Source organism: Diorhabda sublineata, chromosome 1, assembly GCF_026230105.1.
Source record: "Diorhabda sublineata isolate icDioSubl1.1 chromosome 1, icDioSubl1.1, whole genome shotgun sequence".
Classification (NCBI taxonomy): Eukaryota; Metazoa; Arthropoda; class Insecta; order Coleoptera; family Chrysomelidae; genus Diorhabda; species Diorhabda sublineata.
The window spans coordinates 24006006-24033410 of record NC_079474.1 but is presented as its reverse complement, the minus strand read 5'-3'; the positions used below and the strand labels follow the sequence as shown (position 1 = coordinate 24033410).

The following is a 27405-nucleotide window of genomic DNA, read 5'->3' as shown; positions in this document are numbered from 1 at the left end:
CACAGTCTACCCATTCTAGAATATTATCTATTAAGCGTATTGTCCACTATGCTGTCGTTGCCTTCTTTTCGAATCCTACTTGCCATGTGCTTAGAGTTTTTTCCCTGGCTCCTCTTTTCCTAATGTTTGTTGGTTCTCAGTGTCCTCATGAATGTAGCTTCTTTTGGTAATCATATTGGTCTATCGATCTGATTCTCGTTATTAACTGCAGTGCAGCTCCCGAAGTTGTTCTCAATGCTGACGCTATCCGCAATAGTATGTTTCTTTGTGATCGACTTGGTATTGTATTAGTTCTTCTAGTGACAACAGCCTTCTTCCACACTGGTGACCTACACAAAAGCATAATCACTCCTTTGCAACAGGTTGGTTCACCCACACGTTCGAGAGAATCATTATTAGTTTTACCATTTTCTTCTCTGCCTTGTGTCCTATATATTTGATGCGTTTTTGGATGCTCAGCCAGTTTTCAATTAGAATTCTTAGGTATTTGATGATAAGCGGGGACTATTGTAACTCTTTCCAGTGTGAAGCTAATATTGGCTCTTAAAAGCGTTTCTTGTGGGGAGCTAGTTTGAGTCTATTCTCTTTCTCGAAAAAAAAAATAATTTGATTCTAACTCTTTTTATTTCATCATTCGAACTTTCATCATAAAGTTTGTGATTTCAAAGCAAACAAAACTGCGTGAACTGTTTCTCAACATATGTGTTTTGTTGTATCTTCTTGTGTTGAAATCTCCATTTCTAACTCAATTAAAGACTATTAGCATAATTAAAGCGCTGCATATTGAACTATCCACGAAATTCCACTAAGCTGGATTCTTTATTTTCATTTCGAGCGTCAGAGAAACGTCACTTTTGGAAAATTCACATTTTGTCTAGAATCGAAATACCAAAATGATTTTATAACATCATCAAGTCTAGATGCAATTATCAATATGTGCGATTTTACGGTATCCTGCATCTTAGTAATGCCGTTCTCTGCTTCAGGTGAGATATTGACGATAGTAGTTTGCAGACAAAAGAAGCACTAATCGTAAACGGTATGAGAAGAGAATGGATATTATAATGTACGCATAGTATACTCTGAGATCTATCCTGACGTTCGAAGATATGATAGTTGGCAAGATGGGAACGCTAAAACATTATCATCATTATCATCTAAATATGGACCTGATGCTCATGAAAGAATTAATATTAAGAAATTATTACTTCTGAATGCAGCGCTGAAAATAATCATAAGTGCAGTTTATTGAATGAAATTCCTAAAATCCTCAAATTCAATCGAACAGAAATTGCTTAGAAGCTATTTTAAGAAAATGAGTTCTTTTCTTGAAAAATAGTTGAACGTGAAAGTGTCCATTTTTCTAGCTTTTTTCGTCTACTAACTTTATTTTCGAGTTGATTGATTAAGTGGATGTGAAAAACTAGCTCCAGATTTCGTCTGACTTTCTCATTATTTTTATGGATTTTGTCTCTTTTATCTTTGACATAAAAAGTTGTGAATTAGATAGTTTAATTAAAACTAACTCTGTTGATTCGACTTACTTTTAACGCTCATTCTATAAGGCAACAATCAAAAATAATTGATTCTTACATTTATCTGTAAGAAATTTCATATCTCAATTTGCGATATGGAAAGCAAACAACCAGAGCAAGTGTTTTTAAAATGAAGAATACTGTGAAAGAGCAACTATACACGAAAAGTTAGATACTGATAAATCAGCTACTATCAAAAATGTCAACTAGGAATAAGTATTTAATATAATGATAATGATTCCACTGTTTTTATTTATTGATAAATAATTTTTCACAAAGCTCTAATCTCAATGTGTGATCACTGCCATCTATAACATCCAAATTCGACATCTCATAAAAATTATCTTCAGGTTTTTTCAATGATTATCCGAAATAATATACAGTGTCTCATAAATAATGCAGAAGTATTCCATTGTATTCTATGATTTTAACCCAAAGTTCATCAAGCTCTTTTCAACATCATCTTTGGAATGAAATTTTTTCCCACACAAGAACTTCGCCATGGATTTGAATAAATAGTAATCTGAAGGGTTAAGATTCGAAATGAGTGCTGGATGTGGTAGGAGGGTAGTACCACCAAGTTCTTCGATCTCATTCGAGGTAAATTTCGAAGTGTGTGGCTTAGCATTGTCTTATTACGAGAGAACTCACTCTCAGTAAACTAATCCTGGATATTTCTCTTATAAAACCTCATCGATCACATCCGTCCAATAAATAACTCGGCATTTTGGCATTTATAGCTTGACCATCTGGAATGCTTTTGAAATAAACTAAACCTTCATAATTTAATCAGACACAACAAGGACTTTACGCTCGATTCGACCTCTCTTTGTGACGGGTTCTGATAATTATCCCTTGTCTAACCACTGATTTCACATGTACGGATTATTGAGATGAACCCATTTTTCAGCAAAAGTAACAATGCGTCTAGTGAAACGATCATCTTTCGGCTGGGCTCGATTAATTAGTGTGGCCCTATTTGGCAACATTTATAGATAATTTTTAATAATTTTGAATGGCGATATATGGTATCTTTAGAAGGTCTAAGGTTCGGCAAGTGCTGGTACTAGGTTAGTTTTCTACCGCTTCTCTTGTAACCTCAATAACCCACCACTTATCAACTGTGCTTTTATCTCCAATTATTCCACTTATTCTCTTTGTCACGGTTGCTTTAAACTTTCGTTTTCAATAATGTTTTAACAATATACAAAGTTCATATTTATCGCACCCCGTACTATTCATTATAAAATGTCTGCTCTGTCCAATAAATAGAGAATGATTAAGAGAAAGCAAGGCAATGTTACTCTTCATAGAATTAAAGATTAGTCTCAATAAGTTACCACTCTGTATAATGTGATGCATTATAGTTCTCAATCTTAGAATAATTTTTGTAAATTATTTTTTTATCTATTATCGAATTTATTTTATAGTCGTATTGCATATGTGGATTGTAGCATCTCATAAAGATTAGTTAGAGAATCTTAAAAAATTTCTAAAGCTACTCCTTCAGTTTGTTTGAAATTATGTACAGCCTGAAATGAGAAAGTGATAACTACATCAAAAAAGCTTTGTTGAGCGGGCAAATTCATGTATTAAATTGGTAGTACGTTCTGAAATAAAAGTACTTCTGTACATTTTTTCAATCTAAAGATAAGGGATGAATTGAGAACATTATCTTAAATGTTTACCATTCCATAACGGAATTTGAATTATGGGTTTGATCATAAGATATTGGAGAAAGTAATTTCTTTAGAGTAATTAAGTAAAAGGAATAAATTATGTCTCAAATACAGAGATGGACATTTTCAAAATTTCTTGTGAAAAACTTGTATCACTACCGATTACTTTGGAAACACTCTGTGTACAATTAATGTATGCATCAAGGAAACTGTGGCTGTTATAATTTTCTATTTTCGAATATATTTGAGAGGATGATCTATTCTAATATTATCGACCAGTTATTAAGTAACTACATGTTATATCTCTAATTGACATGAATATTTATAATCTCATAAATTGATGAGCAGTGATCATCAAGAAATATAAGAAAAACAAAAAACGGAATCTAATTTAACAAACCCCGTAACTGGAAAGGAATATGTGAGTATTTTTGATCAAATATACGAAGCAATATATTTACATTTCAACAGGTTCGATACCCTTTTTACACTAAAAAATGTCTTTACTTCGTAATTAACAAAAACCCACGCCTTAATACATTAATTACCGATTGAGCTGGTGCAATTAAGAAATAATCGATATCCAACGAGCATCCCAAAGAAGCAAGCATGTATCCTCTTCAGATGAACTATTTTCACATTCTTTCAATCGAGTCTAGGTGGTTTTGATTGTTTTATTATCTCGGGCGTGGTGTGGTGGATCTATGTTTTTCAGAAGGATAAAAAACGGAGCAAAAATTCTGCTTTATTGCTATGAAACTTGTGCACTCAATTTAAACATCGTCACCTGACTATTTTCACTCGAGTGTATGTAACCACGTAACTAATTTTGTACACAACTTTTCATGTCAAAATTTTTAAATAATATTAGATGTATTGTATTTTTTGAAATATCTACCCACTAGGTCTCTCAACTCGCACACATTTTTCGTCATTTCTAAAGTTCCACATCATTTGATTGTAAAGAAAGAAGTAAACTTATCCAGAGTAGAATCGAGTGCAGCTTTTATATTGAAAAGTATTCTGCCTATCATAAAAGTATTGCATCACACAAATAAAACAATTTTCTCTATTTCCACTTATTAATTGAAAATGTTCACTCTTAACAGCGTTCATACTTCTAACAATTATCGATATCTCTACGTTAGGCCGGATATTTCGAAAAACATCCAGTTATGGAATATATATAAACTAAGCTAAGTTACGTGAGAAAAAATAATAACCTATCTAACTTTGTTAACTATGTTAAACGTTAATCAAAAAGAGTCTACCTAACTGGAGAGTTTATTTAGCTTATATGCAAAATTAACACCATAACAAAGTTGTATATAGTCAAATGAAATGATAATATTAATAATTATTATTGAGAAAACAATCAATATAAGAATGGAACAAAAGTGGTGAAAGCAATGTTAAAGTGAGTGGAAATATACATTGTTGAGCAAATGAGAATTTTGAGATAGGCAATAGGAAGTTGGTAAAATATCTACATATAATACAGCAGCCGTTTTTTAAATTCACCGGCTAGAAGTTTTAAGATTATTCCAAGTAATCAAGCGCAAAGATAAAGGAGCGTTCAGCATTATAGATTTCTAAAGTGTGATGCATGAAAGAAGAGAGAGAGAAAAGAAAAAATTTTAGATGGTGATTATTTCAATTAATATTGAATAATTTCCTAACCCAACCTAACCTAATATAAATTAGGAGGCCAACTTTACGAAATTATGAAATAATAGCATTTATTTAATATTAATTTCTTTTTTATTTCAGTTTAACGTGCCTCGACAGCGCTGGTCATTGGCACACAAAAACAATCATGAGTTAAATACATTCGAATTAAATAAAAATAAAATTAAAGTTAAATACAGTTACGTACAAAAAATAAAATCTGTTACAATGTATAAATTAAATTATATTTTCTTGTACAACTTTAAGGAACTGCACGATTTTCCTTATTTCCGTCGGGTAGTTAAGTGTCTCCTGGAGGATGGTTTTCATATCAAACTGTTGATATGCGGTGGAATATTCTCTGCAGTCGGTGAGGATGTGCTTAACAGTCACAGGAACTTGACAAGTTCGGCAGACAGGACGACTTTCTGACGACATCAAATAGCCGTGAGTAAGTTTCGTGTGGTTGATGCGAAGTCTTCTTATTGTCACAGCTTCTCTCCTATTCAGAAAGTTTAGGGAAATGTGAGAAGTGGTTGGGTGGATTTGATGTAGTGCTGTAGTGCTCTTGCTCAATGTATCGTGCCAAGATTTTTTAGTGAGGTGTTTGAAAGTAATCTTCAGATCATTGTCCAGCTGTACTGGGATTTCAAGATGATTTTTTGTGGCTTCTTTGGCATGGCGATGGGCACATTCGTTTTCAGCAATTTCAGTGTGCGATGGAAGCCAGATGAGAGAGACTGTTATATCAAGAGCAACGAGTTGATATAACATAATATTAATTGAAATAATCAATCTCTGAAAATTTTTCTTTCCTCTTTTACTTTTTCTATAACAATCGAAAAAATTAAACGTTCAATTAACTTTACAACATCAGGGAGTCAACTTCACACAATGAAATCGTTTTTATATGAAAACTAATAACTCTCTAACAATTTTTCCCTTCTTATCCTCTCTAACGATTAATATTAAAGAAATTTCGAAATAATTAAATCAGGGGTCAACTACAAGGAGGTTGTAATGACGCATATTGATATTAATAATAGTTAAAATACTTTTCTATCGATTTATATCGATTTATGTCGAGAAATTCGAGAATAAATCTAGTAATTAATCAGATCTTACAATGTTTTGAGTTTAGTAGATTATAGTTTAGTAGATTATGACGCAGCACAATTATTCACTAAACATTTGGAAGTTAATTTTATTTTTGAAAAGTCATAGTTTAGGTTTTTGTTTCTTCTGATTCATTTTCTTTACTGATAAACTTTTACACACTATTGGTCTTATTTTGTACAAAAATTTAACAGTGCTGTTAATTTTCAAGATCGATAGATGTTACGAAAATGCTATTCTGTATAATTTCAATGATGTATTGATATATAATAACATTTTCACAGTTAAAATAAAGACGACCATAACGTCCGATTGTTCAGAACACGATTTTCAACGGCGACGTTAATTTTGATTCAACATTGATGTGAAATTTGCAGCTGTTACGAATAGAGAAATTTATCAACATAGAGTCGTATTTTGACGCATCACTTATTTTCTTATACAGTTTAAAATTTACCTTAAGCTTGTATCTTATTATGGGTAAGTTTATACTTTCGCGGTCCCCTCTTTTTCTGGCTATAAAAAATCGAAAAATCATCCGATTTCGAGATTTTTTTTAAATTTTCGTTTTTACAGCGGATTTATGGAGAATAAAATATGGGAAATATCTCACCTGGAGATTTCATATAGTTTTATGACTTTAAACGTGATCATAAACGCATATAATCGTTCATAATTTTTTTTACATAGCATCAAACGCAGTTCATATATTTTCTTGTTAATCTGCACAAAAAAAATTTTAGAAAAAAAACTGAAAAACCTTTGTTTATTCATTTTTTCTAATAGTCAACTTTAGTGAGATACCATTTATTTAAAGATGAAAATTTTCAATTTTTCAAAGTTGACTTTTAATACTGCACACTTGATTAGAATAAGTGATTTTAAAATTATTTTTGTATAATAATAATAATAATATAATATAACTTTAATGATTACTAATAAAAAGGTACAAACGATTATATGTTATAAAAGGTCAAGTTCAAGAGAAATTGTAATTATTTTTAATTGTAAAAACGGGATAAATCAATATTTTTGTACATTTTTTTCAATTTGTTCGTTGTTTTTGTGTAGATTATATATATATATATATATATATATATATATATATATATATATATATATATATACATCAACTTCATTTGATTATTTGTAAAAAGTTATCAACAATTATACATGAATGAGTGCATTTTCATGAACATATGAAGCCCTGAAACCAATAGAAATTATTATTTTTTTATTCCTATATTTTTTTCGTAAATTCGAAATCGGATGATTTTTAGATTTTCTAGAGCCAAAAAACGAGGCGAAGGCGAAAGTATAAAATAAAGTTTTGAAATTTTGAAATTTGAAATAAAGTTATATAACATGTTTTTAATATTGTGATGCTTTTTTTAAAAATCTTTTTAATAATAATTTAATTAAGTCAAATGTGACCATTTGAGATTTTCACCATATATTTTATTATACCTTATAAATCTTGAATATTCTATTAATGACACTTGTATATGCGTCCCGTGATATATAATTTTTCTTCATTCAATTCAATTACTGTATCATATTCATTAACATCATAAGGTCGTAATTCTCGTGACTCTGCACCTGCTTGTCGTTACATATCTCCAGACACCCTTCATCGCACGGGTCTTTCATGTGTACGCCTGACGCGAATTGTGTAATGCAAAAGGGAATTACACATGAGAGGACATGTAAGTATAGGGGGACCGGTAGTGGCGCCGGTAAAAAGAAGTGGGGAAAGGGAAAAACAAGGGAGGTTAATACATACACCACTAATGCTGTTTTGAAAGCAGGTAATCTGCTAATAGCAGTGGCGTGACCGGAAAATAATATTCTTTCGACTTAATAACTCATATATTCGACCATATTTCATGAATAAATCTATTTTAATTATTATAATTTATTATAGAGAATATTTTCGACATTTGGACCTACTTTAATTTTTCATATAAATATTACCTGACATAACTCTGATATGTGAATTAATAGATCATCTATAACATGAATATCAAAAAACCGTCTGTAATAAGCATTTTCCATTCTTGTCTGTTTTACATCTTTAATCCGAATTTACATATAAGACTTCAAGCTTCTCGGGCAAAACCAAGCTAACTCCAAGCATGATAGGATCACCTTTGGAAAAAGCACCAGCGGCTATTAGGGTAGGCCCTTATTTGCGTAAACGTTTCATTAAAATTAACATTGATCTGGTAGTTTACACTACACTAGACTTGATGTGTGATTTTTTTTTGTTATATATCTGTTGATTAATACAAGTAATATTGGAAAATTATACAAAATATAGTAGTTCGGAACAAATAATAACTATGATTACAATTTATATATATATATATATATATATATATATATATATATATATATATATATATATATATATATATATATATATATTTGGGTAGTAATTTATCACACATCAATACATATACAATACAATATATAATAATAGTCAATATATAGGTAATTGCTCAGATTGATTAAATACAGTGAATAACAGAAGAAATTCTCACATACTGGTGAGTTACTTAACTCAATTTGTCAATAATACCATTACAAGAATACTCCCTCCTCTTTAAGAAACAGGCCTTTTTGTCATAGAATATGTCTTAGGATTATTCTAAAAATAACGAAAAAAAGTTCAAGTTTCAAAAACTTGCCTGAATAATTTTCACAAATCATAAACACAACAGTTGCTCAGGTGGGGCTAGTTAATGCATAGGATATGAGTGCAGTGAATGATAAGTGATTACACCAATTATGTCTAGCCCATAAATGAACCGAAGGACGAGAAAATAAAATAGGAAAGACTTGTTAGGTAAACAAATTAAACTAAGCGTTGCAATGCGAAAAAGACAAAACAGGGTTAAAGGAACGGCAGGAGTTGTTCATATCTCAGTATTTGAAAACCACCATTCCTTGAATATCACTTTAATTTATATCGTGTATAAGATATAATAATTTACCAGAAATAAGAAGCGGTATTTTTCGTAATTGTTTTTAATTATGCAATATTTCCAGAAAAGAACTAACTCCTTGCTTTTCTAAATAAGCTTGCAGGAAAGAAATTACTAGAGACTTTTAGATTTTGGCATATTGATAATAGAGAATAAAAGTTAATATTAAAGAATTTATACCCGATACTAAAAAATTATTATTAATTGGCTCATGTACATATTAAATAAAAATTTAAGAAATAGGATTATACATTTTTTCCAATTCTTTGTGTACTTGTTATCATTTTTGGTTTGGGAGCTTTTCTTTTTAACGATATTGATAAATCTATCAAGAGTCAACTCAACATCACTATTAACTTTTTTTTCTGTTATATAGCTTTATTTATAAATTCAAAAAATAAAGCGAACAATATGATCAATTTTCTTTATATAGCATTATAAAATCAACGATAATATAAAAAAATAGTATTAACAACTAGCTGGGTCCACAAGATATTCAAAACTTTAATTCCAGAAAGATCAATGATTGGAAGTGTGGCTTATACAGCTGTGTAACCATTTAACTCAGAATATAAAGATATACCCTTCTCTTGCTGAGTCTATTGGTACATCGGTGGTTTCGGATATGTCTAAGCTTCGCTTTACAACTTCGGAAGTCGAATAAAGCTGCTGAAATTGATCCGCGACATTCATTCAGTAAACGAAGGAGCTTGTTTTCTAAGTCAATCAAAGTTCGTTTCCCTTTTGCTATGGCAGTAACCAATTCATATTTTTGTTCTTCCAACTGAGGTTTTTCCTTTCTAACTACAATAACCAGCAGTTGACCTTCTAATCCTTGTTCTTTCACGGTGAAATTCACTAATGTTGCTTTCGTGCATACATCCGGAGGGTAATGGGGATTGGTCAGTTTCATCGTTATGAAAAACTTGACATTCATATTGTAATACACCATTTTGTCTTCTAACTTCATCAAAATTTCTCCTCCGGATATAACAATAACTCTTGATAGAATCGGTTCCAAGAAGGGGTCTATCGTTTCCCCGATGTTTTGGAGTAGCACTCTAAAAGCCGAATCCCACACATTTATTACCACTTTCGCTAATAATTTACTTCCTACGCGCGCCAAAAAGACAAAACCCGCCAATTAGCTCAAGACTAGCAGTGTCAACGTTATTCTCGATGGTAAGTATATTATTTTTTATTTCTGTTTCAATCGATTTATATTTTTTTTGTTTCAGCTTTTCATTTCCTCGGTGAAATTATGAGAAGTAGGAAGATTGAGACCAGGAATTAGATCACTTCTTACCAATAAACTAATAACCACCCTATCTTCACAATTTTCTTGATAGTGGCCCAAAGTGGGATCCGAAACGTCGTGAATTTTCAAAGTTTCAATACACAAATACTTAAAATGTACGCTAATAACAAATAGTGACGGAATTCATGTTTTCAAAGCGTTAAGGACTGTATCAACTGAAACTGTCCAGGTACTGGCCAGCGTAGTACTTATCGATCTGCAGGCTCAAGAAATAAGAATAAGTATGTGGCAAACAAGGTGGTGTGATATCACCTATAAGTGTTAATGAACTAAAAGGTTGATACCTAACATAAAGCTAATTGACCTATCATTTGACACAAATGACGGTTTATAATTCACTACACACCACATTGCACAATATGTAGCATGCAAATAGACGCGTTTACCACACCTTTTTTGAGTGTCCCATGTCCGCAAAAATGGAAAGTAATTGCAAATTTCACTAAGAGTATATTAACACGAAACGCAGAAAGGAATTAGCCAATGCAGGAATGTTGAAGTAATACCTTAGGGTGATTCCAACATTTTTTAGCTATTTTTGCAATCAACATTCATATTAATATGTAACATCCATAGCCGAACTTTCAATTTTTACCATCATATTCTCAAATTTTTAGAAAAAATTCAAAATTCATCTTAATTTAGAATTTATTCCATATTAGTGGAAGTTATGAAATATTTCTTTTATGTCACAGCATTATTTTCACGTCATCTACTCACTGCCGAATTTTTTGCATCAAGTACCGTAACACCCTGTATATAAACGTTTTCGTAGTGGCATTGTGGCAAAATTAAACATCGAAGTGTATTTACTTTTCGGAGCTTCTAAATACTCAAGTATTCATCGTCTGGGACTGAAATTATATCCTAGTATAATATTAAATATGTATAAAAGTATAATAATGATAAAAATTATTTGCATTAATTATTTGAGAGTTTCAGTGTGTTTATTATTATTATTTTTATTATTATTATACTTTTATATATATTTTTATATTTTACTTACCATAATTTAAGTCTCAGACGATGAATACATAAGTAGAACACTTTGGTGACCAATTTAGCCACAATCCCACAACAAAAACACTCATAATCCAACTGGCAAAGGCTTCGTTCCATTTCATGAAATCAATTGAAATAATTTGAGATTATTTTTAAAAACAAAGAAATGATATAGCAATTATAAAGGATGGTGTTCACAACTCCTTGTCACAATTCCGATGTATAGATAAATAAACTCTGGAATTAAACTTTGAAAATGCGCTATTAAACCGTTATATACTCTCGTTTATAGATTATTTTTCAAGATTCAGTTATAAACTGAAACCATAATTTTAGAACTTTTAAGTTAAAATTGAATAAGAAACGTGTCCAGATTTCTTGAGAAAAAATGAGATATTTTCAAATAGAACTAATGCCCCCTTAACTGTTAGAAAGTTGCAGCCGCTCAAGCGCTGATATTACAGGAGCTTCAATTTCTGGTCTTGACAGGCTACGAATGGCCTTTCATATTCGTATTTTCGCGTTGTCTCTTGTTTTTGGCAGACTTTGTTGAACAATACCTCAATCAAACCGACAGAAATATAGCATCATATAGAAAATTCACTTGTGCGAATTCACGAAATTTATGTAAAATAATTGAAAATATCATCAAATACAATGTGTCATCTTCACTAGTATGTGAACATGTTCGAGATATTTAGCATTATATAATTTATATTCGTATATATTTGTATTTATATTTGTCATCACTTAGAATATAGTGTCAACGATAGACGTATAGCAATTAATGTACAAGTTTTAAGTTATTGTTGCAATCATATTTATATGGAAATTTTTAAAAATTTGATATGTTTTACGCGGCTAAATGAATTATAATATATATGTTATTATTAAAGCCCAATATTGATCAAAGCCAGATGTAGACGATTGAATTCAGTTGTAACCTTTACATCTGACAAAAATGATGGATTTCGAGCTTTAACTGGCTAAAACTACCATTTGTCAAACACAAACAATTGAAAAAACTTATGATTTTTCTATTTAAATGAAAGTTCTGTAAAATTCTTCATTTCCGAATTGGGGCTACTGTCAGACTACTAATACCCGAAAAGACTTAAAGAATGTTCTAATGATTGTAACTGTAGATGATGGATATTTGTCAATGGTGAAGGTACGTGAACAAAAAATTTAGGAAACAACTTATACCGTGCTCGTCCATTTCTTCAGATGTATAAGGATGAATAAAAACTTTAGGAAAACTTGCTTAAATTGAGTCCCATACAAGATATCAAGAGCATACGAGGTATCACTGCAAACAAGATTGCAACACAAAAAGAAGCGGACGTAAATTGATAAACGTTATTTTCAATTCCCATCAAACTTTATCCTGCATAAAAAAATGAAATTATGGTGTTAAGAGATATAGGTGAACATTTATGTATTTGGATATTGTCAAAATTTATACAATATAATACATAAAACTATTTTGAAATAGTTATTTGAAATTTGAAAAGTTATTATAACTTTAGCTTTATGCATATAAATTTGCATGAAGTTTAGACGGTTAAAGCCTCAAATTAATTATACCTACGTATTCAATCAGTTTCCAGTTCAAAACGTTGGATACACCTAGCTTTATCTGCCTAAACTTATTATCCAGAAATTGGGCTCGATTGTATATCGGCTTGCTTTTAGGTCTATTCTAATTTAAAATTAGTTTTTGTTATGATTTTTTGAGGATAAATGAAAATTCGACGTTACGACTACTTCGTTTCTTTATCAAAATATGATTTGCAACTGACAATTTGCGTATTTATATTAATCAATTGATCACCCACATCATGAATACTAAAATACTATTAAAATAGAAATATATTTTAACGAAAAAAATTGATTTTTCCTCAGTTTTTAGGTATATCTCAAAAATATGTAGCATTCATTTATTATTCTGACTTGCATTAAAATTTATAAATTAACACTATGAATTTTCCTTATATTATATAGATCATATATCATTGATAGCTTTCTCGTTTTTATGTATGTGAACCATCTCTGAAAATTCTCTTTTCCATGTAATTGATTTCGTTCCTAGAATTTTTCAATCTCTATAATTGAATGTTTGTTTTTTTTAATACTTTAGGGTTCAATGATGATTTTTTAATCGTACATGATGAACTTTCAGTATATTTTATAAGTACTGAGATGTCTGTACATATGGTTTTATATTTTTATGTATAGTTTGTGATTCTCAATTGATTATAGTATCATTTAATTATCCTCTCCTTGAATATATTCATTTTTTCGGATAATTATTTTCTTGTTGATGCTTAGCTAAGCATCTAAATTCAGGATATGATAGTTGGTTAGATCTATCATGCAAACTAATTATTACTAATCTTTTTTGAGGACAAAGTTGGTTTTGTATAACATTCTGTTATTGTTAATTTTATATAATGTCAAACTAACTAATTTCATTATTTTATTTCGATTTCAAATGCGAAATGAAGATTTAAATGATAAAATTTATGATATGAGTTTTCCTTTTTATTGTTTTTTAATAGCAATCATCTACATAACGGAAAATTAATGTCTAAAGCAGTTTCCTCAAGATCTTCCATTACTAATTGTGCTATAACACTTGATATAGAAGCTCCCATAGCACAACCATCAAGTTATCTATACCCGTACATGTCATTTCCATATTTTCACTATGATGTTTTGATGTTTAAGTGTTATTTCTATAGCTTTGATGAATCCATTTTAAGTGTCTCTGTTTTCTACATATAATGAAATAAGTACATATTCGTCAAGAATGTTTATGTCTTTAAATAATATTTTCCTTCAAATTCTATGTGTTCTCAATATAGTATTTGACTTGGTTGATTGATATATATATATATATATATATATATATATATATATATATATATATATATATTTCTAAATGTTCTTAATTTTAGGTTTTTTTATTTTAAAATTAGAAATAAAAATTATATATAATATGATATACTTTAATAAAGACTTTTATCTTTTTTTAAAAACTTATTAAAAAAGAAGTCTTCACCAAATTAAGTTTATCTATCTTTCAAAAATAATTAAAAAACCTACCTTTTGATATATTAATGCATCTAAGTGTTCTTGATTTTAGGTCTCTTCTGTTTTAGAATTAGTTTTTTTTTGATAGGTTTCAAAAGAAAGATAAATTAGCTTATTTATATCGATTGATAAATCACTTTCATCAAAAATATCAAAATAAGGATAAAATCAACTTAGAACTTTGTTCCAATAAGAAAAATAAATTTTTTCTTTGGTCCCCAGCAATTATCGTATTATTTCAATACATATGATACTAATATTAGTCATAGAGGACATAATACATCAACCAAATATTTCACTAAACTAAAATCTAAACAACAAAGTTGTAAGTTCATTTTATACTTATTTTGATATTCATGATGAAGGTGATCTATAGATCATAAAAATAAGCAAATTTTCAGTGTCAATATCATATTTTGATAAAGACCTAAAACAGAAGAGACCTAAAATTAAAAACATTTTAAGAAAATTTTATAATCTAATCGTTTCTACTTATCAAATTCGATCAACAAATTTCCGGTTACGCCACTGCTAATGGGTGGGGTTTTGGTAGTGACACACGGTAGTGCGATGGTTTGGCAGTTTATGGCATGCTTCGCTAAGGGATATGTTACAGAGGAATTTATCATTAGGGAATGTTTAAAAACGGAGGAAAACTTTTAATTTATCTCGAAACATATTTCTAGAGTTTATTTTAAATATTCAAGTAAACTCTAAATCTACAAGTTAATATTAAAACTTGCCCAGCTTTATTAAAGATCCAACTTTAGTACAAGTAAATCCTTCCTACCCAGACAACTAAATTTAAACAATAAATTGCATTCTATTGCTTTTACCAGAGTTAATTCTTTAATATAAGCAAAATTATTGACCTCTTGCTTTTCTTCGTGTTTTGTGAGTTTATTAAGTAATCATATTTTCCTCTATTTTTAAATTTTTATCTGTAATATAGGGAGTGTATATAAATGTGTGTGGAAATTTGTGTTGATTTTGTTATACTAGATTCTATGGTTAGAGATTAGGTAAAAAAAAAGGAATAAAAATGTACGAGGTGACTCAAAAAAGAATCTGTTTCCCTAATTATTTCCCTAGTTTAAAAGGAATATACTTGACATTGTCTTTGTCGATACTTAAGCATATTTTTTTATATATAATGTTGTGTTCGACTTATTTGTCATAACCTATGTTTTTCGTGCTTTAACATACGAAATCAATCAATCAAAAAATGATTGAAAATAAAATTGCTACTTCCTTTGATGAGTGAAAGCATTCCATTTGAATGAACTTTCCAAATTTCATCACAAGAAAAATATATGGATTTGTAAGTTTTCTCAATATCTTTTACAAAGTATAAGAATACAGTGAATTTTTCTAATGAACACAAAGTACGAAGGTAACAGATAATTTGAATCAATCTCCTTCAAAATACTATCATTGGTATCAATGCCCTTAACACCACATTCAATCTATTTCCGCCATTATTTCTTTCAGAATGGTTCAAAGATGGAGTATTTTTAGTAGCCGAAAATTCGCATAATGATGATGAAGAAGAATATGTTGGTTAAGTGTTCATGTTTGTATTTACCCATACGGAATTCTTTACATGAATAATCATTAACCTCCATGAACCAACAAATCGTCCATGTGTTTTATATTATTTAATCTATGTTTGGGGATGAAAACCGTACAGGTTTTTGACATGTCCACCTTTCAATTAATTACATTACAACATGAAAATTGATTACATTTCCATTGCAGACATCTTCATTGAAATTTAATGTTCATATGTTATTCAACATCATATTCCATGACAGACATTATAATACTTTCACTAATGAGAACAGTCATTTTGATGAATAACTCGAGAAGTGTATACATTTATACATCAAAGAGCAGAGAATAAGATTGTTGAGTTATACGAACATATTAAAAGAAGGATAGTTAACAAAAGAAACAACGTGGATAATGATCTGAATGAAATGAATATAAAGTGAGAAGAAAAAGTAGAACTGCTGAAAATAAAAAAATATACACTCAAATAAGAGGAGTAATAGAAGTTGTAATCATTATTTTTGAAATAATGTGAATGAAAAATGATCCTGATCAAATTTTTAAGTATCTTGGCCCTTCAAAATTCTCAATTATTATTAATGATTATCTATTTCACTCAATTCTCTCTCAATAAAATCACTTCGCCCTGGAACGTGGTCAATAATAATAGTTGGAATTGAGGTGAACTATCCATTGAAGAACTAACTATTCAATTCAAGTAGTATCTTACAAATATTTTGTGCGTTATATTTTCATATGGGTATTTAATAATTGAAAATTATTGAAATGAATTTAAGAAAATTTGTACCACTGATCTTTTTGATACCAATCATGTTTTTTTTCTTTGTTACAATTCCGTTTTATAAAGAAAAATACTAGTTATATAAATAATTTCTCCTCAGCCTTATTATTCCATGAACCAAATAGAAACAAATTCTTTTCTTATACACCTCGTACGACTAACCGCCTTAAACTATTATACAAAATTTGACCCACCTGCAGGTCTTGCTTGGCTGCTTCCGCTCCTGCCCTGGTATTGAACGTCACGAAGCCCACTGGCTGAAAAAGGTAAAAAAAAATGTAGAGATACAACTAACAGGGTGTCACTATTTCGTTTATATTTATTCTATTACAAAATATACAATTGGAAGTATTTATAAAGTAATAAAATATGTTTGATTATGAAAACATCAGAATATGGTTATGAAAACATAAAAGTCATTTTCCAATTATCACGTATAGTACAGCAATAAAACCATTAGACACAAGTAGAATAATACCCTATTTGTACAGCTATAAAATGAAAAAAATTTGGAGAAACATTTTGAATTAAATGTTGATTAATCCATTTTTTTGTAAAATATAAACATTTCAATTATGATAATTTATAATAATAGAACAATAACAATAAAGGTGGTCGGTCATATTTAAAATAATAAATACTCTAATTGCAACTTTTCTCAATATCTACAATGAGAAAAATTGGAACGAGTTTCTAGAAATTGTGCGAGGGGAATAAATTGGAATATTGAATTTAAGGTGGAAAACGATAGTTGTATTTTTATAGATTCCATTGGCCTCAAAGTATATATTTGAATTTAAGTGCTGTATTAAAAAAATTAGCAAATTTACAGAGTACCCATTCAAGACTTCGATGAATATGATCTTGACTGATACCAAGAAAAACACGAATTGATAATAGATTTGTAGTTCGAACTATCAACGATTTGTATTCACTGTTTTTCTGATTGAAGTTTTATGTGAATAGAAAGGTTGGTAAACGACTATAAATATTGTAGTAATTGAAATATTCTTTGGATTTGGTTCTTTCTCAGTGCCCTACCAAAGTAGTGTAGTGCACGTATTAAAAAAAATTCCGCAACACGAAAAGCTTGATTTTTTAATGTAAACATCCCATTCTTACCTATCATACTCTTTGAATTAGAGGTATAACATGTAATACTTATATAGGGGGGATGGGCTTATTATAGACGATTTCTTGTGCTCTATGGCTGTTTCCTAATTTAGCTTTTGACAGTGACTTACTAGTATGATATTATATATGTGTAATTAAGGGTGTCATATTATCCACTGTGTTCCAAAGAATCTATTGTTTCAGCATCGTGGGATGCTCAGTATTTGTAGTTGACCTACTAGCCTTACTTTAATGCTATATAGAACTTCAAGAAAATATAGATAGAGGTGTCGTAGAATCTGCTCGTTGCATTCTTGGCTAATTATAATGTCCTCTACGATCAATTGAGGTGACAATACTCCGAAAAGATACCTTATAATATTCATAGAAAATTCTTACTTAAATGGATACTTTCCATATATCTTCAGTTGTAGTTTTCCAAGAATGTCTTTGCCTGTGTCAGCCTCTGTAGATTATTTCAGTTCCTATCTACATTCCTTTCTACTGGTTTTTCTATTTTCTTGTATATTATGTTATGGTCAATTTAGGTCATTCGCTACTTCATTCCCCTCTACTTCAGTGTGTCAGGGATATATTAAAGTATTCTTTCAGCCTAGATTATTTAACTTAATCATGTGTTCCTAAACAAGCTTAGATCTTATGACACTAGAGCTCAGAGCACAAAGTGTTTAGTTTTAGGCCCTTGAAATCCTATTCCAGTTCTGTCTGCTATTTTGGAGCCATACTCTTGATGGAATTTTTGTTTAATATGATGTTTTAATATCCTTAATACTCTCAGCTTCGTTTTGAGGGTATTATTAGAAGTGATTAATAAAATATGTGCTCTTGTACGAGATCGTCGAATGAAATTACGCTAGACCGTCCAATAAGTAAATATTCCAATCAAACGGGTATAAAATATTTTGCAAAAAAGGTCAAGAAGTAGGTCGAGTAAAGGTATCTGCATGATGAGCACCGCTATTGCATGATGCTAATCAAAATTTCGTAAGCATGAAAAGTTATACGTTACCCAAGTAAATTTCTCCATCGATTTGCCACAATAGATGAGACTCGGATACAACATTATGCTCTAGAAAGACGAATACAGGAGAAAGCATCTGCAAGACGGGCTTGCAAGGAAGCGAAAACAGTTTTTGTTTTGTTTAATAGGGCTTAAAAAGAGTGCGACTGTCCATTCTTCTACTACTGGTGCAGGAAAACTAGCCAAACAGCGCTACTATTTATTGCCTCATCTGATCTGACTCCTTCCGATTACTTGAAAATTGGGTTATTGGAAAGTGTTTTGAGACAAACAGGGATGTAGGGATGATGATCGATTATTTTTTGATGCTTTGAGAGAAGTAAAAGCTTGTTGGACTAAGTGTGTTGAGATTATGTTGCAAAGTTGAATATATTTTAACATTTATAAGTCAATCTTCTATCAAAGCCCCCGTAGATGACGAATAGCATTGTTGGAGAAGTCACGTTTGAATTGTTTAATGTTTTTATTTGAAATTAGGTTGTTGGGATAAGCACCGCAAATATCTACAACACGTCAAAATTGCAATTTCTTGAAATATTTGAAATATTATTCTCAATTTTCATAGTTTAAGACATTACTATCACACCCCGTAATTACGATTACCACCCAATACCATAGGTGAATAATATACGTCATATAATTGATGAAATTCATGAATAATGTATATACCGTATGATGGACGTGCATTAAAGTGATAATAATATAATAATAGTGGTTAATGTTCAATTGAGCGTGAGTTTAATTTTCTTGGCAAACAATTTTTTCTATTACAATCAAAATATTCTAATTGACGAATGTCTAAAATAGGCATAGAAATAGAACATACACAATTAACAGTAATCTCCTCTAGAAGTAGTGGCAATTGCTACTACACAGTCTGCAGTTTAGCGCGGATTCTACACTAATCAATAGTAAAGTCTTTCAAGGATTATATTGAAACTACAATATATTAATGATTCAATGATGAATTTGAGTAGATAGACAACGTTTAACTACAAATCTAAGACAGGTAATGTAGACTCCAAATAAATGACCTGGAATCAAATAGGATAATATAAACTAAAGACCCCTAGGTACGCCACTGTCATAGTATTGTTTGTTGCATTTTATATCAAATTACTTTTATTGTCCGTTTATGATAAAAAACGTCGGAAACGGCAAGTTAAATTGTTAAATCATCTTAAGTAAATTTTATGCATAGGACACACGGTCCGGGTATAAACCCGGTATAGTTTTTGTGTCGAGGTGTTCACCCGGGTATTCTCTACTCCTCCGGACCGGGTTTTTGACAGGTAGTTGGCCAGTGTACTAAATGTAAATGGATAGACGACTAGAATCTTCGTATGGCGCTCATACAATACTTCTTTCTCTCTTCAATCTTCATACGTCTATGGAAATTGAAGTAAAGTTCGTAGTGGGATCTGAGCTTTGAGACAGTAGATAGAAACAAAACCAGAAAGGTTGGAGAATTATCTACAAATAATTTCCCATGATGATAGCTTGTCTTTTAATATATATCTTTCTTTTCTCTAGTAATCTGACATAGTTGAAAAACTTATTTTCATCATCTTTCAATTCTAAAAATAATGAGCAAAATGCGCCATAAAGTTGTATTCTTCCGTCAATGGGAGTCAATTCATGCGTGTTTTCTTCCTTTGGTGCAGAAAAAACAACTAATAGCTAGATTCTTTGGTCTTGTATGATTTTTTAGCTTCAAATATTTTCAATAAGCTTTGTTACTCTTTATCCAGCCCGATTAAGGAGCAACAATTTACCTTCGACCTGAAATGAGAGAAATTAGAGAAAGGGGAAAAATTTACTAATTCTTTGAAGAAAAGTTGTAGTCCAGTATTGAAATAACAATTTCAAGAGTATAACTCCAAGTTATAAAAACAAAGCAATTGTTTTGTTTTGAATCAATCTGATTATAATTAAAGTAGAAGAAGAAACACAATTAGAGAAAATTATCGAAAAGAAAAAGAAATGAAGACTTGCTTGGATGTGGATTTACAATGGAAGCAATAGAAAATGTAGGTATATATCTCAAGAACCAATACCAATGCGACTTAACTGTTGATCACATTTTTATCACTTTATCCAAATTATCAAGCCAGTGTATGATTAGTTCATAAGATGATTTCAGTTCACTAAATCTCATCTAATGTCACATTTATTTTTTGTTTATCAATTCACTAGAAATTTCGTCGTTTTTAAATTGTCTTGATTTAAAGTCTCTTCTGATCGAAAATTTCTATCAAAAACAGGTCGAAACGTCAATTTTTAACTTGTTTAAAGATCTGGCTCAATCAGAAGAGACCTAAAATCAAGACAAATTCGTAACTTTAACATCAAAAAGGTTTTTAGAAATGTATAATTGAAGGAATTTACCAAACAAAGCCAGTCGGTTTCGATTAATCATCATCAAGTTTATTCAGGTTATAATTGTATTATATATTTCAAATATTTATTTATTAGTATAAAAGAGTCTGTTGAAAGAACTTATAGACAACCAATCATTGAAAAATCTCCTCTCCTAATTTTTATTACTTTTAAACTACAATCATAATTGTTTTTTCATCATGGAATAAACTAACACAAGCTCACCACAATATTTGCGTCAATACAGTGTTCAATCAACAAAATAAAAATCGTAAGCATGTTAAGTACTCAAAATAAATCTCCAAAATTAGAATGTATTTGGTACTTTACTCACTATATTAATATTTTCTATGCAGCTCAACAAACGTTCAATGGAATAATATTAAATTGACTTTTTTTAAATGCAATATAAACAAGGAAGTTTAATTTTAATTGCTTAATTTCTTGATATTAAAGCCGTAATTTCAAAGAGTTCTGAAGCTATTCACTCACTCATATTACGAAGATCCAGATTGTTTGTTTATCAAACATGGTTTTACGAAAATATTTCTTCTAGGTAAGTTTTGATTTGTAATTGAAATGAAGCAACTAGCTCCTTTGAAGTATTTTTTACAAAATTAACTCATAGGAACTATCATTTATAAGTGTGATATAAACGACTCGTAATCTGATGTATATCTTACAGTTGATCTATTTTGGATTTAAGAAATATCTTTTCTTCATTTATGTTGTGCCAAGGCACGAAGCAAGAACCAATTTGGAAACACAATCAATGTGCTCTACTATACAAGTGTATAAAATAAAAATTAAGAGGTTATACTGAAGTATCCAACATTATTTTTTGATTAAAATTGACTGTTCGAAGAGGAATTCAATCAATTTGCGGAATGACTCTTTAATTAGGAGTATCTTCCAGGTCTCGGTGAATCATTCATTAAAAAACACTTTATCAAAATTTATATTTACATAGTTATCGAATAAGTAAATGCGTAAACCAAAACCAATCATCCTTATCCTCATCCTTAAACATTTTCCAATATTGTGAAATTGATTACATACGAGAGCTGTTAGAGATAGAGATAGAGAAATAAAAACAAATATTTATTATTTGTTATGGTTTTTCAACATATTCTCCGTTAAGATCAATACACTTTTGCTTGCGTTTGAACCAATTGTTCATTCCCATTGAGGTACTTCCAAACATGTGATTTGAACGCACCAATCGCTTCTTCAGATGTGGATGAACAAATACTGGTAAATCAATCAGAATTGATTATTCTACGACATGTTCAGCTATTGCAGGAAACAGACAACTATTTGTTTCGAAGTGCATCGTGCGTGAACAACTTTTGTTGGACTTGGCGCGTCTTGAAAGACCTATACAGTCGATGGTGTTCAGTTTAGGGTTTTGTGAAGCACCGCGAATGTATTTTTTTCAGCATTTCTTAGCACTAATCGAAACGAGCTTTTTTCTAGCGAAATGCAATATCACTTCTGCCATATCACCGATTTTGGATAACCTTCACGAAATTCATCCAGTAACGCACGATTACATTCGGAAAACCAGCGGAACACGGTTGCTCGAGATGGTGCCCCATCCTCACAAGTCAACGAGAGTTGATCGGCATACTGCTATTAGTTTGATCATCGAACGAAAATGTTCGCCATTTAATTGCATTTATTGACCAAGATGAATGTTCCATATATCTGTGAATAATTCAAATAGCACTCGTATGACATGTTCTGAGTAAAGATTAAAAATGTCAAACTTGGTGATAGCAATGTCAGATTTGATATATTCATATCAGTATTGCCATATCTTAAAACTTTAGTAGCAACCCCCGTATCAAAAGATATGGGTTATAATTTTCATAATAAAAATGATGTTTCTGGGATTTGATAGGAAAATAAGTTTGCCATATTTATTCTATTATATAAACTATTCTTTATAATTCTCTATTGATGCTATTTGCTCATAAGCAGCCGTCTTATCTAGGATTTTCATCGTTATACTTAATAAGGGTACCAGATATTAGAGATAAAGCTTTAAGCAGCAGTTTATACTAACCTTATAATAGCTTTTATTATAAGAAGAATTTCTGAATAAACTCAATAAAGGACAACTAGTTTATTCATTGTAGACCTTAGTTTTTATAAAAAAGTTAGTTATGTACCCTAGTGATATAGAAACAGAATTAGTTCAAAAATGCGTACACACCAGTGTCATATTAATCTGGTGAGAAAAGCTGTTCTTGCCTGAAAAGTGAGAACTTTTCTCAATCAAAAACATGCTGAACGCTTTAGTTGTTTTATGAATAAATAAATTTTTGTACGAAAATATGATAAATGATTTAGCGAATTCAAAGGCCCACAAAAATGTATTGCTTTTACAATCATAGACATTGAAATTATATTTGTTTATAATAATGTCTTAACAATTCTTTGCCCTGAAATAAGAATCAAGGATCTTACACGAAACCTTAGTTTTCAAATTATAATGCTGAAATTTTATTGATAAAAAATGTAATTTGAAAGATTGTGAACAGAAGTATTAAATTTAAAAGGTCAGTGGAGGTGGGCGAAATATGAATAGCGTACTGGCCGCAAATATGTAAACCACTAAATTTGATTATCTATGAGTAACGGTGAAATCTACAAATCTAGAATAAAATTCTGAAAAGTTACAGAACTTGAAGAAATACTGACTCTTTAAAGGGTAGTAGAAATGAGAGAGTATGGAAATATGGAAAATGACAAAGAAAGATGTGAAAAAACGGGAAGTATGATGAATAAAAGACCCTAAGGAATTTATATGCTTCTTTCCAAATAACAAAAGTTATCTTGAGAAGAGACATACGAACAAAATAAAAGAAGCCGGAAACAACACAAATAGTTAAAGCACAAAGAGCTAGATGGTTAGAATGCCACAGCAGACAACTGTAAGAAAGGAAACTGGAGGGAAAGGAAAGGAACTGTAAGGAAAGGTGAAAAAATTATAGAAGTACGCAAACAGTATGAATGACTGCAAGAGCCCAAGATATGGATGAGGTAAGAACAGTCGAGTGGAAAGAAGTGGCAAAAGGGCTAATCAAAATGGAGAATAATAGTGAAAAATTTTGGAGCCAGAGTCTTAGATCTTAGCTATATAATATTTCTAGAGCGACCATTTTGAAAAATATTTCTGCTTTGAAATAATGAGTTTAATTAAAAGTTTTGGACAAAACCTACGTTTACCAACAATATAAATGTTTTTCGTAGATAACTTATATCTGTTACAACTGACAGCATGCTGATTATTACATTGTCTTCTTCAATTTTCCTCAAAAGTTTTCACAGAGAAAACACCTACTTAAAATAGATATATTGTTCTATTTTGAATAAAAAGCTCACTTTTCATATTTTTTGTACAAATAAATACTTTGAGGCGTCATATTTAGCAGTAAATATGTTTGGATTTGATTTTACTTTGCGACGACTTTCTTTCAATACATCAGATGAATAAATTAAAGGGTGTTGAAAACTCATTTTTAGTGTTATTATAAATATTCTTATTTTTTTTTCCAGAAGTGGTTACAGATTGTCAAACTTACTTTTTTTTAAAATAGAATTGAACACTTTTTTTATTTACATAAGAATCGGTCACTTTCCTATGTACTTAACACAGTCTATAAAATTTCTACTACATCATCAGCATGTTAACTGAAGGGTGAAAGTGATTAAAGGGATAAGCACATATGCCATTTTATTTTAATTTTCTTAGAAAACAGAGCATAATGGGCTAGGCAAATTTGAGAAATGTATTTTCTGTTTTAACGAAAATAAATGCAAATTAATTTTACAAGAATAATGGTGTGTATTTCTAGTCAACATGATTAGTCTTAATAAACTTACAAAGTTTCGAAGTTTGTATATATTTTATACCGCCTAAAATCTCTTCTAAATAGGTACAACGTCATCAGCGCCCTTTATGTAGGAGAGTAGCTGATCTGTTTGACAAAATACTACAGATTAACGACAAAGAGTTTTTTAGACAACTTGCCCCAAATAGATTTCCTTGCAATCGCTTGTTATATTACCAGCAATAACAATTTTTAGACTGCTAAAATCAGCGAGATGAACCAGATGAACGAACAGAACGATAGAATGACATATTCATGCGGCAAAAACAAGATTTTATGTGCACGGAACCTCTTAGTTTTGAGATACCAATTGTTAAAGTTTATACAAATATATTACACTCAGTTTGAAGCAAATTCGACTTCTATTTTGTTGGACTTATGGTATTCGAGTAAAGAAGTGTCTAATTTTCATCAAAACATAATTAAAATAAGATAGGGAAATACTGTTTTTTACGTGTTATAGTATTCTAAACTGCTAAATAGCACAAGGTATCGGTCAACTTTATGTAGTTTTATAAAAGTTTTTATGAAAAAAGAATATGTCCGTAGCACATTGTAACCGATTTCATTTTCAAATTAAAAAAATATTCTAGCAAATTTACTCTATGTTGAACGTGAATTATTAGTTCTGAAAAACCGGTGGTGTTCCTTTTTTTCTCGGATGCCACCCCAATGCAAAAATGTTAAATTACCTATACCTTAAAACACTACATTATTGGTACAATAATACATCAAGCTATCTGTATCGTTTTGTTTTAAGTTTTGAATAGCCATTAAAAAAATCAAAATACCTATTTACCTCGAAAAGATCCTCAAAACAAAAGCGATTAAATACTTGTATTTAATAGAACAGAATTCCTACTACTGTCCTTTTAGATTGCCTCACACTATTTTTTCATATTTTTTCTTCCTTGGGATACTCAAAAATACTTTATTTGGGGCAGTAATAGTGGTGCTGGTACATAGATACAATATAATATTTATAATGAAACTTTGTCGGTACAGGCTTCGACATCGTAACAAAAAATACAACAAATTCGACGTGATAGGATAGTAAAATAAAACAACGTTCTGATTATGTTGCTGTAGCTTGTGAGTCGGAGCTCAATCGGCGCTGGTGACGTAAGCAAGCGGTAACTACTGGTGATAAACTCTGAGGAGGTAATTGAAAACCTGAACTATTAGTACAAATATATACTTGGAACTCTCTGAAAGTCTTATCAATTGAATAATTTTTACAGTCCTCAATGATTATGTCAATAACATATTACCATATATTCTTGTTCAAAAAATCTTCTTCTGTAAAAGTGGTTACAAAAAAAGATACAAAAAACGAAAAAATCATGTAATTAAAAAAATATTAGTTAAATAGAAATATTGACCCTTTGGCTATTAACCTGGATGAGAACAGGGATACTTAAGTGGTCATTGAATGAAAATTCATAAATAATTCTATGATTGTTTTTATCAACTTTCGATTTAATCTTGTTATAAATATTGAGAATAATGAATTATATATGGAATATATCAATATGATTGTACACAAGACAGAAGGACGAAATATTTACCTATTATTGTATACTATTTCCAATGAACAACTCTCGGAGATTTTATCTCGGAACGAAGTATACAAGACAGCGAAAATATCAAACATTTATTACCTCGAGACAAGTGATGATGAAAATTGAATTTGATATTTTGATATTCACATAGAGGGGAGTAATATTAAAACAGCTCCTCACTTTCAAGTTCCTGCTGTTGGAGAAATAAGACTAATCACTTAAACATATTCATATGGTTATAAAATAGGAATAGTCCATAATTCTAAAAAGATTTTATATATAAATATAAAACTTCAAAAGTTGTTACATACTTATATTTATCCTTCTGAAATAGACCCATTTATAAATTATATATATATATATATATATATATATATATATATATATCTCCTTGTATAGTGCCTGTATAAGAAGCACAACTCAGTATCAAAATGGATCGTGCTAAGCAACGCTCGGTGATTACAGAGATGCGTTTTAGCTCAGATACACAAAGGTTTGGTGGATCAATTAGGAAAGCCTATAGATTTATATGGTATAGTGAACAGGTGAACTGTTAGATGCAGACCAGTAAACTTGAAAAGATGTGTGTAGTCGTCTTTCAACGCAGTTAAAATAAAATTGATAACAATAATGAGTCAGGTATCCATCACTATAAA

General features: G+C 30.2%; 1 protein-coding gene across 1 annotated transcript in view; it reads right to left on the bottom strand.

Moving 5' to 3' along the window:
* Positions 1–27405, bottom strand: part of LOC130451610 (protein couch potato) — an 889684-nt gene that overhangs the window by 86881 nt on the left and 775398 nt on the right. Inside the window, exon 5 of the mRNA XM_056790748.1 lies at positions 16949–17011. Coding sequence (XP_056646726.1) covers positions 16949–17011 — 63 coding nt within the window. The remainder of the gene's footprint in view (positions 1–16948; positions 17012–27405) is intronic.